Source organism: Hemitrygon akajei, chromosome 2, assembly GCF_048418815.1.
Source record: "Hemitrygon akajei chromosome 2, sHemAka1.3, whole genome shotgun sequence".
In the NCBI taxonomy this organism is placed as follows: domain Eukaryota; kingdom Metazoa; phylum Chordata; class Chondrichthyes; order Myliobatiformes; family Dasyatidae; genus Hemitrygon; species Hemitrygon akajei.
In genome coordinates this window covers 15359619-15379041 of record NC_133125.1, presented here as the reverse complement: position 1 = coordinate 15379041, position 19423 = coordinate 15359619, and the positions used below count along the sequence as shown (strand labels likewise).

General features: G+C 44.6%; 1 protein-coding gene across 3 annotated transcripts in view; it reads right to left on the bottom strand.

The window, feature by feature from the left end:
* LOC140739384 (endoplasmic reticulum aminopeptidase 2-like) overlaps positions 1-18446 on the bottom strand; it is a 79608-nt gene extending 61162 nt beyond the window's left edge. The window contains exons 1-2 of one of the 3 annotated variants that reach the window (XM_073067656.1): positions 18337-18446; positions 4671-5175 (exon numbers count right to left, since the gene is read on the bottom strand). In XM_073067656.1, the coding sequence (XP_072923757.1) occupies positions 4671-5167 (497 nt within the window). In that variant the 5' untranslated portion in view covers positions 5168-5175; positions 18337-18446. The other 2 variants (XM_073067647.1, XM_073067664.1) reach the window with 2 other exon arrangements.
* Between the last annotated feature and the right edge of the window lie 977 nt (positions 18447-19423).

Genomic DNA, 19423 nt, shown 5'->3' with positions numbered 1-19423 from the left:
TGGACAGCCATAGGAAAAAGATGGAAAATTAAAAGTAAGTGTTAGGTGCAGAGTAAACACGAGTTAAGGTGAAACTTCTAGCATATACTGAAACCAACAAGAAAGTGAAGAGACTTGTAAGAAAGGATAAGAAAGTCTACTTGAAAGAGCTTGCAGAGGAATCTGAAGCAGCAGCCAATTCAGGCAATCAGGGAAATATATACAAGATTTCAAAACTGGTATGTGGAAAGTTCAAGACCAGATCCAGTGCTCTCATGAGAGATAATAATGATCTTATTTTGACAACTGAGAAAGAGCAAGAAGCATGATGGACAGAGTATTTCAGGGAATTACAGAATAGACCACCACCAGATGAAGAACCTGACATTCAAGAGGCTGCAGAGGACCTTGATATCAACTCAGATCCACCCAAGAAGAGACTGTTACTGTGATTACATCATTTAAAAAAAAAAACAAATCTCCAGAAAATAATTTGAATGCCAAACTGTTCAAAGCCAAACCAAAAGTTGCAGCAGCCATCCTGTAATCACTGTTTACAATAATCTGGGAACAGGAATGGTAACTTCAAGTGCCGGGCTTTAGATGTTTCAGAAAGGACAGGGAGGGAGGCAAAAGAGATTGAGGTGTGGCACTGTTGATCAGAGGAAGTGTCACGACTGCAGAAAAGGTGGACGTCATGGAGGATTGTCTATGGAGTCTCTGTGGGTGGAGGTTAGGAACAGGAAGGGGGTCAATAACTCTACTGGGTGTTTTTTAATAGGCCGCCCAATAGTAACAGGGATATCGAGGAGCAGATAAGGAAACAGATCCTGGAAGGGTGTAATAATAACAGAGTTATCATGATGGGAGATTTTAATTTCCCAAATATCAATTGCCATCTCCCTAGAGCAAGAGGTTTAGATGGGGTGGAGTTTGTTAGGTGTGTTCAGGAATGTTCCTTGACACAATATGTAAAAAAGCCTACAAGAGGACAGGCTGTACTTGATTTGGTATTGGGAAATGAACCTGGTCAGGTGTCAAATCTCTCAGTGAGAGCGCATTTTTGAGATAGTGATCATAATTCTGCCTCCTTTACAATAGCATTGGAGAGAGAGAGCTACAGACAAGTTAGAAATGTGCTTAATTGGAGTAAGGGAAATTAACATAGAACATAGAATAGTACAGCACACTACAGGCCCTTCGGCCCACAATGTTGTGCTGACCCTTAAACCCTGCCTCCCATATAACCACCCACCTTAAATTCCTCCATATACCTGTCCAGTAGTGTCTTAAATTTCTCTAGTGTATCTGCCTCCACCACTGACTTAGGCAGTGCATTCCACACACCAACCACTCTGAGTGAAAAACCTTCCTCTAATATCCCCCTTGAACTTCCCTCCCCTTAACTTCAAAGCCATGTCCTCTTGTATTGAGCAGTGGTGCTCTGGGGAAGAGGCGCTGGCTGTCCATTCTATCTATTCCTCTTAATAATATTCCTCTATCATATCTCCTCTCATCATCCTCCTCTCCAAAGAGTGAAGCCCTAGCTCCCTTAATCTCTGATCATGATGAATACTCTCTAAACCAGGAAACATCCTAGGAAATCTCCTCTGTATCCTTTCCAATGCTAGTGAGGCAACCAGAACTGGACACAGTACTCCAAGTGTGGTCTAACCAGAGTTTTGGAGAGCTGCATCATTACCTCAAAACTCTTAAACTCTATCCCTCGACTTACGAAAGCTAACACCCCATAATCTTTCTTAACTACCTTAGCTACCTGTGAGGTAACTTTCAGTGATCTGTGGACATGTACCCCCAGATCCCTCTGCTCCTCCACACTACCAAGTATCCTGCCATTTACTTTGTACACTGCCTTGGAGTTTGTCCTTCCAAAGTGTACCACCTCACACTCTCCAGGTTGAACTCCATCTGCCAATTGTGAGTCTATCAGACAGGAAATTGGAGGCTTAAATTGGAAACAGATGTTCTCAGGGAAAAGTATGGAAGAAATGTGGCAAATATTCAGGGGATATTTGTGTGGAGTTCTGTATAGGTACGTTCCAATGATTGAATTTTTTGAGGATAAACTAAGCACATTGATGAAGGAAGAGCAGTAGAGGTAGTGTATATGGATTTCAGCAAGGCATGTGATAAGGTACCCCATGCAAGGCTTATTGAGAAAGTAAGGAAGTGTGGGATCCAAGGGGACATTCTGTTGTGGATCCACAACTGGCTTGCTCACAGAAGGGAAACAGTGGTTGTAGATGGGTCATATTCTGCATGGAGGTCCGTCACCAGTGGAGTGCCTCAGGGATCTGTTCTGGGACCCCTCTTCTTTGTGATTTTTATAAATGACCTGGATGAGGAGGTGGAAGGATGGGTTAGTAAGTTTGCTGATGACACAAAGGTTGGAGGTGCTGTAGATTGTGTGGAGGGCTGTCAGAGGTTACGGCGGGACACTGATAGGATGTAAAACTGGGCTGAGAAGTGGCAGATGGAGTTTAACCCAGATAAGTTTGAAGTGGTTCATTTTGGTAGGTCAAATATGATGGCAGAATATAGTATTAATGGTAAGACTCTTGGCAGTGTGGAGGATCAGAGGGATCTTGGGGTCTGAGTCCACCGGACACTCAAAGCAGCTGCGCAGGTTGACTTTGTGGTTAAGAAGGCGTATGGTGTATTGGCCTTCATCAATTGTGGAATTGAATTTAGGAGCCGAGAGGTAATGTTGCAGCTATATAGGACCATGGTCAGACCCCACATGGAGTACTGTGCTCAGTTCTGATCGTCTCACTACAAGAAGGATGTAGAAGCCATAGAAAGGGTGCAGAGGAGATTTACAGGGATGTTGCCTGGATTGGGGAGCGTGCCTCATGAGAATAGATTGAGTGAACTCGGTCTTTTCTCCTTGAAGCAATGGAGGGTGAGAGGTGACCTGATAGAGGTGTATAAGATGATGAGAGGCATTGATCGTGAGGATAGTCAGAGGCTTCCCCCCCCCCCCCCCCCCCCCCAAGGCTGAAATGGTTGCCACAAGAGGACACAGGTTTAAGGTGCTGGGGAGTAGGTACAGAGGAAATGTCACGGGGTAAGTTTTTTTTTTTTTTTTTTACTCAGAGTGGTGAGTGCATGGAATGTGCTGCTGGCAACAGTGGTGGAGGCAGATACAATAGGGTCTTTTAAGAGACTTCTAGGTAGGTACATGGAGCCTATTAAAATAAAGGACTAAAGGTAAGCCTAGTAATTACTAGAGGCATGTTTGGCACAACTTTGTGTGCTAAAGGGCCTGTATTGTGCTGTAGGTTTTCTATGTTAACAGGAACAAGTACCCAAGAACTAGACAAAGAGTTATTGTTAAGATCCCCAAGAAAATAACATTGATTGCAACAACTGATGTGGCATCACACTTTTGTCCGAAGCCAGCAAGTTTTCCCCCAAAATCACTGTCCAACAGATTACAGATGCTGTCAATGTGTTTGAGGAACGAGCAGACTGGCTTCAAGAAGATCAGAGGCTGTGTTGACCAGATTTTCACACTGTGTAACATCCTAGAACAGTGCAAAGTGACAGAAACAACTGTTACATGGATTTCATGAACTTTGAAAAGGCTTTTGACAGCATCCATAGGGAGAACTTCTAGCAAATTCTCAGATCATATAGGATCACTTCCAGCACAGTCCAGCTTATACAGAGTTTCTATGCCAAATTCACCTGCACAGTTGAGGACTGCGATTTGAACTTGGAAGTCAAGACAGGAGTCAGGTCAGGCTGTGTCATGTCAGTGGTATTGTTTAACCTGATAATTGATCGGATTATAACAAACAATGAAAAACAAGTGGAGAGGCATTAGGTGGACTCCATTCTCTACTTTACAAGACCTTGACTTTGTGGATAACCTCACATTACTATCACATATACACCAGCACATGCAGAGAAAACTAAGCCCTGTGCACCTTTGGTGGAGAAGTTGGGACTCAGTCAGCCAGAGAAAGGCTGAGACCATGATCCTCAATGTAGACGCTCCTCCTTCCTTCATGGCATATAACATCGACTTAACCAGCGCTGGCAAATTCACCTAACTGGGCAGCATCATTCAGCAGTGCAGACTCAGCAAAGCTAGAAATATCTTCAGATCAATGAGCAACATATGGGGATCAACCAAGTATAGCGTCCAAACCAAGGTGAAGCTGTACCAGAGCTGTCCATATTCTTGTACTGAATGCTGGCACATGACAGAGAACAACCTCGCCAAGCTGTCATCATTCCACACCTTGAGTTTCTGGAAGATCCTTCATAGTTTCTGGCCAGGAAAGATCTCCAACCACACCTTACTCCTTCAGTGCCATCAGGTGGACATGGCCAGAGTCATCATAAGGAAACTTTACAGATGGATTGGGCACATGATAAGAAGAGAGGCCAACACCATCATCAAGACCACACTTCACTGGATCCGTGAAGGACAGAGAAAATGCAGGAGACCAAAGACAACTTGGCACTATATTATAGAGGCAGATATGAGGAATCTGAACCAGACCTGCAGCCCAATAGAGAAGATAGCCTAAGGACAGGCAGAGGGACGACCTTAACCACCAGTGGCATAATGTAAGTAAGTATTTTGTTGTTACAAATCACAATTACAGTTTATAAAAGAGTAACAAGTTTTTCTAAACTTAATCGTGTTATTGGCTTACCTTTTCTCCCCTTCGTGTGTTTCATAACTACTTTTATAGAAACCGCTAAACCCATCTGATAGATTAGCAGTATAATAAATGTTAATGATGTATGTCTCTCCACTACTCAGAGGCTCAGCGTTCTCTAGAGCTATTTGCTCAAAAGGCAGGTATTCTAAAATGTTCAAAGTGCTCTCCGGATATGTAACTCCATCCCTGTTTAATGCAATAGTCGCCCCACTGATATCCATGTTCTTAGCATGGAGGATGATGGTGCTGGTTTCTTTCCTGACAAGAACTTGTATCTTAGCTAATCCTGTGAAGTTTGAAGTCGTCAAATTTGGGTGTATCTGAAGATCGTAGTGGAGTGGAACAATCTTGTCAGGCAGCCTCATCTTGTTCCACGGGAACATCTGACCATTAGTGGCTGAAGGAAAGTCTTTATTTTCCTGGTCACCAAGGCACAATATGACCTGAATCAGCACTCCAACAGTGGACAACATCATCTTGCACGGCATTCTCTGAACTGGGAAGGAATCAAATAATACAAGACATTAGAACATAGAACTTAAAACATTACAGCACAGTACAGTCCTTTTGGTCCATGATGTTATGACAATCTTTTAACCTGTCATAAGTCAGGTGTTGAATCAGGACCCAACTGCAGAACACAGACACTGGAGTCCCGGAAACAGGACGAGACGGAACCCAAGGATGGGATGGGATGCAATCTAGGCAGGGGAAGCAGGACCAGGACGAGGAACTGGGAACAAGGAGCCTGGGGTGGACTCCGAGCCCAAGACTGGACAAGGACCCAGAACCTGGGTCTTGCCTCGGGCTCAGACCCCCAAACCCAGGCGAGGACGTGACGAGGCTTGGCTAGGGACTTGGGGTCTTGAGGCTTGGGTCAAGGCTGGAGGCTGCAGGCTTGGAGCTTGGGGAACTCAGAGGCTGGAGCTAGGGGTAATCAGATCCCTACCTAGCTCAGAGTGGCTGACGGCCACCCAGCTGGCCCAGGAAACAGCTGAATCCATACCACAGTGACCACTCCTACTACTACCAGCAAGGCTCCCAGAAGCCATGGTTCTCCAACACAGCCCCAAGGATGGCAAGAGTCCATTCTAGCCTTCCACCAGCCATCTGCACCATGAATATCTTGACAAAACAACCCCCCAACCACACTCAATACCAGGGCCACTTATATTCCCAGTTCCAATATGAGCCTCAGGTGTTTCTAGTTAAGTCCAACCACAGCAAGGGACCGCCAGAAAACCCGGAGTCTGCGGACCGGACCATGGACTTCGGACTGAACCACCTCATAACCTACTCTAAGATTAATATACCCCTTCCCTCTTACATACCCTCCATTTTTCTAACATCCCTGTGTCTACCTAAGAGTTTCTTCAATGTCCCTAAGCATCTGCCTCTACCAATACTCCTGGAAGCACAATCCATGCATCCACTGCTCTCTGTGTAAACAAATTACCTCTGACATCCCTCCATTATTTTCAAACAATCACCTCAAAATTGCATTTCGACAATGAGACGCCCAGATTGAACACAATACTCCAATTCAGTGTACAATGTGAACTAATTAGCAGCTTTATCTATCAAATAAATGGCATGTGACAGAGACATGTAAAATGAGTAAACATTCCACTGCAGGGAAGTATATTTTGCACTGTATTTGAAATATCATCTTCCCATTCTAATCATCACAGCTACTCCTTTCTTCAAATCCTGTGTGAAATGTTTTCCTAGCAATCATGAAGTAGAAACCTAATATATAAAAAAAATCTCTTTGATTATAGAAACATAGAAAACCTACAGCACAATACAGGCCCTTCGGCCCACAAAGTACAGCTGAACACGTCCCTACATTTGAAATTATTTGGCTTACCTATAGTCCTCTGTTTTACTAAGCTCCATGTACCTATCTAAAAGCCTCTTAAAAGACCCTTTCATATCTGCTTCCACCACTGTTGCCGGCAGCCCATTCCATGCACTCACCACTCTCTGAGTAAAAAACTTACCCCTGACATCTCCTCTGTACCTACTCCTCAGCACCTTAAACCTGTGTCCTCTTGTGGGAACCATTTCATCTCTGGGAAAAAGCCTCTGACTATCCACGCGATCAATGCCTCTCATCATCTTGTACACCTCTATCAGGTCACCTCACATCCTTCGTCGCTCCATGGAGAAAAGGCCGAGTTCACTCAACCTATTCCCATAAGGCATGCTCCCCAATCCAGGCAACATCCTTGTAAATCTCCCCTGCACCCTTTCTATGGCATCCACATCCTTCCTGTAGCAACCAGAACTGAGCACAGTACTCCAAGTGGGGTCTAACCAGGGTCCTATATAGCTGCAATATTACCTGTCGGCTCCTAAATTCAATTCCACCATTGATGAAGGCCAATACACCATACACCTTCTTAACCACAGAGTCAACCTGTGCAGCTGCTTTGCGTGTCCTATAGACTCAGACCCCAAGATCCCTCTGAACCTCCACACTGCCAAGGGTCTTACCATTGTTATGTGTGATGAGAAAACCAGATGGAGATGGAGTCCAGAGTTAATCCCCCCTGTGAACTATGCTGCTAACGAGAGAGAGAGATAAAGCCCACTGGTTAAGTCAGAGAATAAACCGGGGCCTACCGGAAAGGGCAAGGAGGAGGAAAAGCAGGCTGGAAGGAAGTTTCCCAGCTTTACGTGTTATAATTGTGGGAAGGCTGGTCACATAGCATCTAAGTGCCTAGCTCCGAAGAAAGAGACAGGAAAAGGAAAGACGACAACCCCAACTGGCTGCATTGAGCCGGTCAACAGACCAATGAGGAAGGAGAGGTCAGATAGAGTTCAAGAGGGGCGCAAAAAGTTTATTTTGGACTGGTTGGTATCTGTAAATGAGGGGTCAACCCCAGTTCCAGTGCAGATCTGGAGAGACACTGGGGCTTATCAGTCACTGATCTTAAGGAAGGTGTTAGAATTCAGTGCTGCGACCGAGACTGGGGAGGTAAATGTGATAAAAGGTATTGGAAAAGGGACTGAAGCCGTACCTATTTCTGAAATTTGACTTGGTATCCGGACCAGTCACAATAGGGGTGCGGTCTGAACTACCGATGGACGACGTGGATGTCTTACTTGGTAATGATCTTACAGGTGGGGATGTGTACTCAGCAGTGAAGCCTGAAAGTGCCTAGGACCCACCCATAGATCCTAACGTTTATCCCACCTGCGCAGAAACCCGCAGCATGTCGATAAAGACGGCTGCAACAGGCACAAATTTAACTGAGTCTAGTGTTGATTTAGCTGAGACGTTTTTACCAGCCTTGTACCAGGAGGGGTTAAAGGATGAGAAGAAAGAGGATAGTGGAGCTAAGGAAAGTAAGGGAGAGGAGGTGGATTTATCATTAGCGAGGAGGAACTTACAAAGGAGCAAAGATGTGATGAGGAGCTTGTGGCATTGAAGGAGACAGCTCTCTCTGAAGCAGGAATTAAGAAGGAACCAGTGGGCTACTATATGAAAGAGGGAGTATTAATGAGAAAGTGGAGACCGGCTACAGTGCCTGCAGATGAGGATTGGGCGATTGTACACTAGGTGGTAGTTCTGAAGGTTTATTGGAATGAAATTTTGAACCTGGCCCACAAGATAACCCTAGGTGGACACTTTGGAGTGAGGAAAACAGTAGACAGAGTTATGAGATACTTTTACTGGCCAAATATGAGGAAGGATATTATCGACTATTGTAGAAGGTGTCACATGTGTCAGATGGTAGGAAAGGCGAACCAGGCTATCCCTAAGGCACCTCTTCGACCGATACCCGCCTTCAGGGAACCTTTTTCCCGAGTCATTGTGGATTTTGTGGGTCCTCTGCCTGGAAAGGCGAGTGGGCGGCAGTTCGTGATGACCATTATGTGTGCTGCCACTAGATTTCTGGAGGCTGTGCCCCTGGGGAACATTAAAGTTCCCGCAGTGGTAACGGGACTCATAAAATTTTTCACCACAGTAGGATTGCTTAGGGAGATTCAGTCAGATCAGGGGAGTACCTTCACGTCCCGCACATTCCAGCAGATGATGTCTAAGATGGGAGCTAAACAAATTTTGGCCTCCGCATACCAACCGGAATCTCAAGGGGCATTGGAAAGATTCCACGTGACCTTAAAGACCATGATTAAAACTTACTGTCAGGAAAATACTCGAGACTGGGATGATGCATTGCCACTTCTGCTATTCGGAGTGAGGAACATGGTTCAGGAATCACTGGGGTTCAGCCCATTCGAGCTCGTTTTCGGTCATAGGCCCAGAGGACCTCTGACCTTACTTAAAGAGCAATGGTCGAACCCGACAGTGCATGTCAATGCAATTGACTACGTTTTGAAATTTCGAGAAAGGCTTAGCAGGATATGTGACCTTGCCAAGGAAAATCTACGAGACTCCCAAATTAAAATGAAGCAGTGGTATGATAGATGAGCACAGGAACAGGTATTTCAAGTGGGCGATAAGGTCTTGGTTCTGCTCCCATTAGTGACCAACCCCCTACAGGTGAGATTCCAAGGTCCGTACAAGGTAATTAAGAAAATAGATTCTCTGAACTATGTTCTCGAAACCCCTGATAGGAGGAAGCCAAGCCAGTTATACATGTTAATATGCTAAAAGCTTATTGTGATTTTAAAGTCGCCCCAGTCGGTGTTGTCACGAAAACAAATGAGGCTGTAAGGACTGATAATGAGGGGCCTGAGCATCTTGAAAAGATAAACATAGTGCCCACCAGACTGGAAAACTCTGTTGTTTAGGCCAACTTTGCAGATAAGGTCTGTCATTTGAAGTCTGAACAGAGGGAACAGCTGATAAGACTAATCAACCGGCATGCAGATTAATGTCTAGGTGTCCCGAGGCGATGCAAGGGAACAGTATATGAAGTTATTGTTACTTCAACCCAGCCTATTAAGCAGCACCCCTATTGGATGAATTTGGAAAAGAGCAAGCTAGTGGAAAAAGAAATTGAACATATACTAGCTGCTGGTATTATCAGGCAATATTCCTCAGACTGGGCATCTCCCTGCGTGGTTGTTCCGAAGCCTGATGGTAGCGTAAGGTTTTGTACTGATTACAGGAAGGTGAATGCCATCACAAAGACTGATGCTTACCCTATCCCAAGGGTGGATGATTGCATTGATAAAGTGGGAAAGGCTAGATACATCACCAAGACTGACTTACTGAAAGGGTACTGGTGTGTTCCGTTAACTGACAGGGCTTGAGAAATTTCAGCATTTGTCACTCCATCAGGGTTATATCAGGGAGTATAATGTCTTGCCTTTTGGAATGAAGAATGCTCCAGTGACATTTCAAAGGATGATTGACTCAGTAATCAAAGGACTGAAGAACACAGGGGTTTACATTGATGATTTAGTGGTTTGGAGTGATACGTGGGACACAGCACATTGTGGCTGTGGAGGAACTGTTTAAACGGCTGTCTAAAGCCAACCCCACAGTGAACCTCGCCAAAAGTGAGTTTGGCTACGCTACGGTCACGTACCTGGGATATGTGGTAGGACAGGGGCAGCTGTCCCCTGTGCAGGCAAAAGTGCAGGCTATTTCGGAAGGTCCCGTCCCGACTGGTAAGAGAGCTCTGAGAAGGTTTCTGGGAATGGTGGGGTACTATCAGAAGTTTTGTAAAAACTTTGCGGATATTGTTCTCCCTCTTACAAAGCTCTTACAAAAGAATGAAAAATTTGTGTGGAGTAACCTTTGCCAGCAAGCTTTTGAGAGGCTGAAAACCATTTTATGCTACCACCCTGTGTTAAAAACACCTGACTTTTCGAAACCCTTCTCCCTGGCAACTGACACAAGTGATGAGGCTGCGGGGGCAGTCCTACTGCAGAGAGCTGAGGACGAAATTGAACACCCAGTGGCGTATTTCTCTAGGAAGTTCAATGTGCACCAGAGAAATTATTCCACTGTAGAAAAAGAATTCCTGTCACTTATTCTGGCATTACAGCATTTTGAGGTTTACATTTGTCCGGCACAGAAGCCACTGATAGTCTATACTGATCGCAACCCATTGGTATTTTTGACTAACATGAAGGATAGGAATAGACAGTTACTAGGTTGGAGTCTGATGTTACAAGAATTTGATATAAAGATACAACATGTAAAGGGGACTGACAATGTAATTGCTGATTGTTTATCTAGGTGTTTGATTTGAAATTATATCTGTGTTACTCTGTTGGTTAACGACTACTTCTGTATTAAACTCTGTAATGTGTCTTACTATTGAATTTTTCCCCCAGTAAAAATTCTTTTTAAGGGTGGGGGTGTTATGTGTGATGAGAAAACCAGATGGAGATGGAGTCCAGAGTTAACCCCCCTGTGAACTATGCTGCTAACAAGAGAGAGACACAAAGACTTAAAGTTATGGCTCCATGGATGATTTAGTATTATGGCTTCTTCACCGATTATTTACCTTTACTACAAGGACCCCTCTTCTTTGCTCGTTAACATTCTTGCTGAGACAGCAAGGAGTGGCCCAATTTGATGGACACGGACATGGACAGTTGATGGATGGCTGGCACCCCGGCCTGGGAGATAAAAGCAGGTCTGCTGAGACACCGGCAGACACACCACGGGACACTGAAAGAGTGTTGTGCACCCACAGGAAGGTGGGGGCTTGGAGGACCAATCAGAGGCTCACAGCATGTGAAGGCAGGCCGGTGGGGTCTTGTGTGTGTGTCCACCCTCGCCTGGGTGACAGGCTCACCACTGAAGAACGGTCTGGCCGGGAACCGAGGGGTCACAGTCGGTGACCACAACAGAACAAGAAGACAACGGAAGGTTTGCGTGCTGCAGCTGCTCATCTCTCGCTCGCACTCTCTCTCTCCAACGGTACAACAGCAACTACCTCGCCTTAAACTGAACTGAACTGAACTCTGCATCATCTTAAGACTATTCATTTACCCCTAGACTTTGATAGAGCTTGGTTTTGATTCTTATTCTCACACTTCTGTATATATCATTGCTAACCTGTTTTATATGTATATTTGCAATTTATTGTACTGTATTACTTAGTTTACTAATAAACACCTTTAGTTATAGTACCACCAGACCCCAACATATCATTCCATTTCTGCTGGTTTGGTAACTAGTCACGGGGTACGTGACACCATTAATAATATATTCTGCCATCATATTTGACCTACCAAATTTAACTACTTCACACTTATCACACTTCTCAGCTCAGTTTTGCATCCTATCGAAGTCCCACTGCAACCTCTGCCAGCTCTCCACACTATCCACAACACCTTCAACATTTGTGTCATCAGCAAACTTACTAACCCATCCCTCCACTTCCTCATCCAGGTCATTTATAAAAATCACGAAGAGTAAGGGTCCCAGAACAGATCCCTGAGGCACTCCACTGGTGAACGACCTCCATGCAGAATATGATCCATCTGCAACCACTCTTTGCCTTCTGCGGGCAAGTCAGTTCTGGATCCACAAAGCAATGTCCCCTTGGATCCCATGCCTCCTTACTTTCTCAATAAGCCTTGCATGGGGTACCTCATCAATTGCCTTGCTGAAATCCATATACACTACATCTACTGCTCTTCCCACATCAATGTCTTTAGTCACATCCTCAAAAAATTTAATCAGGATCTTAAGGCACAACCTGCCTTTGCCAAAGCCATGCTGACTACTCCTAATCATATTATACCTCTCCAAATGTTCATAAATCCTGCCTCTCAGGATCTTCTCCATCAATTTACCAACCACTGAGGTATGACTCACTGGTCTATAATTTCCTGGGCTATTTCTACTCCCTTTCTTGAATAATGGATCAACATCTGCAACACTCCAATCCTCCTGAACCTCTCCCGTCCCCAATGATAATGCAAAGATCATCACCAGAGGCTCTGCAATCTCCTCCCTCATCTCCCACAGTAGACAGGGGTACATTTCATCCGGTTATGGCAACATATCCAACGATGCTTTCCAAAAGCTCCAGCACATCCTCTTTCGTAATATCTATATGCTGAAGCTTTTCAGACTGCTGCAAATCATCACTACAAACACCAAGATCCTTTTCCATAGTGAATACTGAAGTATTCATTAAATACCTCTACTATTTCCTTCAGTTCCATACACATTTTCTCACTGTCACACTTGATAGGTCCTATTTTTTCATGTCTTATCCTCTTCCTCTTCAAATACTTGTAGAATGCTTTGGGGTTTTCCTTATTTCTGCCAGCCAAGGCATTCTCATGGCCCCTTCTGTCTCTCCTAGTTTCCTTCTTAAGCTTCTCCCTATTAGCCTTATAATCTTCTAGATCTCTAACATTACCTAGCTCTCTGAACCTTTTGTAAGCTTTTCTTTTCTTCTTGATTAGATTTATTACAGCTTTGTACACCACGGTTCCTGTACCCTACCACAACTTCCCTGTCTCATTGGAACGTACCTATACAGAACTCCACACAAATATCTCCTGGATATTTGCCACATTTCTTCCGTACTTTCCCCTGAGAACCTCTGTTTCCAATTTAAGCCTCCAATTTCCTGCCTGATAGCCTTATAATTCCCCTTTCTCCAATTAAACACTTTTCTAACTTGTCTGTTCCTATCTCTCTCCAATGCTATTGTAAAGGAGATAGAATTATGATCACTATCTCCAAAATACTGTCCCACTGAGAGATCTGATGCCTAACCAGGTTCATTTCTCAATACCAAATCAAGTACAGCCTCTTCTCTTGTAGGCTTATCTACATACTGTGTCAAGAAACCTTCCTGAACACACCTAACAAACTCCACCTCATCTAAACCCCTTGCTCTAGGGAGATGACAATTGATATTTGGGAAATTAAAATCTCCCATCACGACAACGCTGTTATTATTACACCTTTCCGGGATCTGTTTCCCTATCTGCTCCTCGATAACCCTGTTACTATTGGGTGGCCTATAAAAAAACTACCCTGTAAATTTATTGACCACTTCCTGTTCCTAACCTCCACCCCCAGAGACTCTGTAGATAATCCCTCCATGGCATCCAACTTTATTGCAGCCATGACACTATCTCTGATCAACAATGCCAGCTCCCACCTCTTTTGCCTCCCTCCCTGTCCTTTCTGAAACATTTAAAACCCGGCATTTGAAGTAACCATTCCTGTCCTTGAGCCATCCAAGTCTCTGTAATGGCCACCACATCATATCTCCAAGACTGATCCACGCTCTAAGCTCATCTACTTTGTTCACAACACTTCTTGCGTTAAAGTAGACACATCTCAAGCCTTTGGTCTGAGTGTGTCATTTCTCTATCACCTGCCTATCCTCCCTCTCGCACTGTCTACAAGCTTTCTCTATTTGTGAGCCAACCGTCTCTTCACCAGTCTCTTCAGTTTGGTTCCCATCCCCCAAAAATTCTTTGTTAAACACCCCCCAAGTAGCCTTAGCAAACCTCCCCACCAGGATATTAGTCCCCCTGGGATTCAAGTGCAACTCAACCTTTTCATACAGGTCACACCTGCCCCAACAGATGTCCCAGTGATCCAGAAATCTGAATCCCTGCCCCCTGCTCCAATCCCTTAGCCACACATTTATCCTCCACCTCATTCTATTCCTATTCTCACTGTCGCGTAGCACAGGTAGTAATCCTGAGATTACTATCTTTGCAGACCTGCCTCTCAACTTCCTTCCTAACTCCCTGTATTCTATTTTCAGGACCTCTTCTCTTTTCCTACCTATGTCATTGGTACCAATATGTACCATGACCTCTGGCTGTTCTCCCTCCCACTGCAGGATATCTTGGACGCAATCTGAAACATCCCGGACCCTGGCACCTGAGAGGCAAACTACCATATGAGTTTCTTTCCTGTGTCCACAGGCCTTCCACTGCCTTCCTCTTCCCTTCCCTACCTTTCTGAGCCACAGGCCCAGACTCTGTGCCAGAGGCACGGCCACTGCCGCTTCCCCCAGGTAGGTTGTCTGCCCCCCCCCAACAGTACTCAAACAGGAGTACTTATTGTCAAGGGGTACAGCCACAGGACTACTGTCTAGTACCTGACTCTTCCCCTTCCCCTTTCTGACTGTGACCCACTTGTCTGTCTCTCTGGGGCATGCATAAGTCAATGAAATAGCTGCTTTGTTCTTTGCAGGAACTGCATAACAATGTTCAAAGTAAATTTATTCTTAAAGTACATTAAGCACCGTATACAACCCCAAGATTCACTTGCTTGTATGCATGCTCAGTAAACCCAATAACCATAATAGAATCAATGAATGACCGCACCCAACAGTGTGGACAACTAGTATGTAAGATACACCATGCAAATACAAAAGAAATAATAAATAAATAAACAAATATTGATAACAGGAGATGAAGAGCCATTGAAAGTGAATCCATAGACTGTGGGAACAGTTCAGTGATGGGGTAAGTGAAGTTGAGTTAAGTTATGCCCTCTGATTCAAGAGCCTGATGGTTGAGGCGTAATAACTATTCCTGAACCCAGTGGTGTGAGTCCCGAGGCTCCTGTATCTTCCTCCTGATGGGTAGCAGTGAGAAGAGAGCATAACCTGGGTGGTGAGGTCCCTGATGATGGATGCTGCTTTCCTACAACAAGTAATGGACCCAGCAAAGTTGGAACGGTGACATTTTGACATTGCTGGCTTGAGGAGAGGGTGCCTTCTATTCTCAGTGTATGTCTTGCCTCTACATTCCAGAGTCCTGATTCTACACACAGAGCTTCTCTAGTCTACACTGAGCTTCTTCGGTATCCATTCCAAGCTTTTCAAGTCGTAAGTACCAGGTTCCCAGAGTTATGGTCCTGTGACTCAGATCTAGATATCAAATAAGGGCTTCAAGCAAGCTTTTCAATTGATTCATCATCCAAGTCAATAGCGTAAATTCTGGAAGAGCCCTACTCCAAAAGCTGATCCCTGGCTGAAGTGTGCAAATAAAGTAACCCTATCAAGAGTATTTTAACACCTTGTTGAAAGTCAATGTACAGACTGGGAAAATTGAACTGTCATGAAGCAAATTAAACACCTAGCTTAGTGATGAAAGAAACCTGTCTATGCTGTCTGAATCTATAAAATTCAGAGTATATCTTAATTGTCTCTGGGAAAAATTGTGGAAGATAAAACACTTAACAAGATTTGAAAAGGTTCCTTCTCTAGGTTTCAAGTTTCATGGTTTCAAGGTTTCCCAAGGACTTTTCTCTATGTCCCCAGGGTTTTCTTTTCCCGATATTGTTTCCAAGGCTTATTTCAATGTGTCTAGGGTTTTTCAATGTCCTCCCCCCTCTCCAGTACTCCCTAGCCTTCCTCTCGGCCCCGCCCGAGGTTTCTTGATCTCAGTTTGTTGGGGTTCCCAGGTCTCAGCTTCTCTGGATCCCCAAGTCTCCCGGCCTCCCGAATCTTCCCTGGATCTCGCGTTTTCAGGTCTTCCTGGGCCATCAACTGCCAGCTACAGGGAGAGGGGTCTTGTAGTGACTGCTTCAGTCCTGTGCAGGGCATCGGAGAGCATTGGGCTCTGGAGGTTTTAATGCACCTGAATTGGTTCATTGTTGCTTAACAACAGTTATTAATGGTTTGCGAGTTCTTTGTGCTTTTCTCGAGCTGTTAGCTGTTAGTAATGCGGTTTCCTGGTGCTTTCTGTTTAAGTTTGTTTTGATAAACTCAGGGATTCTGTTTAGTTTTATTGTTGAAGCAGATGCCCGATAAGCGCCAATCCGGGAGTCCTTATTTTGAAAATGATTCGACTCACCGTGTCACTTGGTCGGGTTACCTCGATACAAGCTCTTGTTTCTGTCTCTAAGTGGAAGCCTTTGGCTCCGATATTGGCAATACACACGATGGCACTCGTCTACCAGCATCACTGAAGGCCATTACGGACAAGTCCCTCTCATCCGAGACTTCCAGCGGATACAGGTCTATGGCGCCTCGAGAGGGGTCCCTATCACAACCATAGATTCGGCAGCGCGGCAGTTTTAGCAACTGCGTTCGTGAATATGCAGTTCACCCACCCCCACCCCCCCCCCCCACACCCACACACACACACACACACACACACACACACACACACACACACACACACACACACACACACACACACACACAGTAAATCTGTAGAACTGTGTGTGTTTTTGGTCACATACCAAATCTCCTCAATCTTCTAATGAAATATAGGGTCTTTCTTGCCTTCTTTATAACTGCATCGATATCTTGGGTCCAGGTTAGGTCCTCAGAGATATTGATCCCCAGGAATTTGAAACTGCTCACTCTTTCCACTTCTGATCCCTCTATGAGGATTGGTTCATGTTCCCTCATCTAACCCTTCCTGAAGTTCACAAACAGCTCTTTGGTCTTATTGATGTTGAGTTGTTGCTGCGATACCACTCAACGAGGTGGTAGATCCTACTTCTATACGCCATCTCGTCACCATTGCGATTCTGCCAGCAATGGTTGTATCATCAGCAAATATATAGATGGCATTTGAGCTGTGCCTAGCCGCACGGTCCGAGGGTAGAGCAGCGGGCTAAGCACACGTCACTAAGGAGCACCAATGTTGAATGTCAAAAGGTATTTGCAAATTAGAGCTTCGGCACTATACAAATCCGTTTTTATTTTGATAGTCTAAAGGCAGTGTACGGACTGTAATTTGAATATCTTTTAGCAAATGATACGTTTGGGTTCGGCAGATGGTGGAATATGAAGCAACAATCGATTTGCTGGAGGAATATAGCGAGCCGAACAGCATCCGTGTGGGAAAAGAATTGCGCACACCATGTTTCTGACCCAAACGCTGCAATAAAACTGGACCCAAACTTAGACAGAAAATGTCAACTATTCCTCAGATTTTTTTTGTGTGTGAGTCAGACCGAATTTGTGTGGGAAGAAAGAAACCAGCGACATAGGGTTTGGATACTAAACGTGACGTAGGCAATTCCTGTCCTCGCAAGGACGCTACTCAACCCGCAGAGTCCCTCCAGAAGATTGTTGTACTAAATAAACCGAGGATACCTGATCCTGTTGTTTGACTCTGTTGTACAATCAATGTATGACGCGCTTCAACCAGCGTGAAGGACTAGATCGATCCCTTTTCAGTGTGAAGTAACTTAATTTCCAAATTTCTAAATTCTTAATTTCAAAACTACGCAGATCGGGAAAAAAATTGCAACCCACATTTTTCTGCACGATTAACCACACAGCACCGATCCACTGTTTGTTTGCACTAACTAATATCGATCTTTTTAAACTTGAAATCGCATCGGTAAGACAATTAGATTTTTTTTAAACAAATTTGAGCTTATAAAATGTCCTTGTTCAGTGGCATCAGTTGAGGAAAAAAATCCGACGGCGTCTTGATGTAAACATTATACAGTACCAATTTACGATTCCCAGTGCCGGTAAATCTCTGCCCGCCTGCCAGCCCGCCCGCCTTTTGCTCTTACCGGCCATCAGGATGTCGCCAGAAACGCTTGTATTTTCGACTTTTGACTTTGGCGTTTTGGTCACCCGTATAAAAATAACCTTTCTTAAATAAAACTGTTTTCTCTTGCTTCCAAATTAATATTTAGAAATTTACAGACAGCGTCGAGTTTTTGGTTTAAGTCTCTGTCGGGGAGTGTAGGGGATTGGCGAAACATTGACGGGATTGGGAGAACTCCGGGAAACGATCCGTTCGGGACTGTAGTTACCTTGGATTCAGTCAGATCCGGAACGACAATGACCGAGTCCTCCGCTGCAACTTAGTCTGTTGACTCTGAATGACCGCAGGTGATGGAGGAAGGTGTGGCTTTGGGTTGGTAAACTTCCTTCTCGGCGTATATTAAGCCTTATGGGTGCTTGTTGAGATTCCTAATACCACCCCAAACGCTTTGCATCACTGGACTACGTGTCCCAGGAATCAGAGGGAGAACAGAACATAGAGTAATGCCATGCAGTCCGTGCCGATTTGTATTAATTCCATCTGAACATGATCTATATCCCTCTATTCCCTGTCTGTTCATGTACTTGTTTGAATGCTTCCTAAAGAACGTTTTTACCACCTCTCCAAACCAAGTGTTCCAGTCATCCAGTCATCTCCCACCTGAATGTAAAACAAAAATTGTCATACAAATCTCCTTTAGACTCCCCACCACCACCTTAAATCTACAGTACTACGCAAAAGTTTTAGCTATTTATATACAGATAGATGAGAAGCAATAAAAAGGTGAAATATAGGAGGAAGTGATGATAAACCTGGAGTACCTTAGGAAGGCATGAGATAACCCAGCCCCGAGACACCATGCAAGGTCATTTGATTTCAAACAATCTGTTTATTTATCATCTCAGAATATCTCTCTGTCTACTGTCTAGTTGCTCTGTTCCCCTGGATCCAGACATCAATTCCCTCCTTTGTCCTTGAGTGGTCCTACACTCTCTGGAGCAACATACACCCAATGGACACTTTGTTAGGTGTAGGAGTGGGAGCCAGTCTGATCTACCAATGCTGTAGCCCGTTCGCTTCGAGGTTCAGCATGTTGTGCATTCAGAGATGCTCTTCTGCACACACTGTTGTAGTGCGTGGCTATTTGAGGTACTGTCACCTTCCTGTCAGCTTGAACCAGTCTGGCCATTCTCCTCTGACCTCCCTAATTAACAAGTTGTTTTCACCCACACACCTGCTGCTATTCATTTTTGTACCATGCTCTGTAAACTCTAGAGACTACTGTGTGTGAAAAAACAGGGAGATCAGCAGTTTCTGAGGTACTCAAACCACCCTGTCTGGCACCAACTATCATT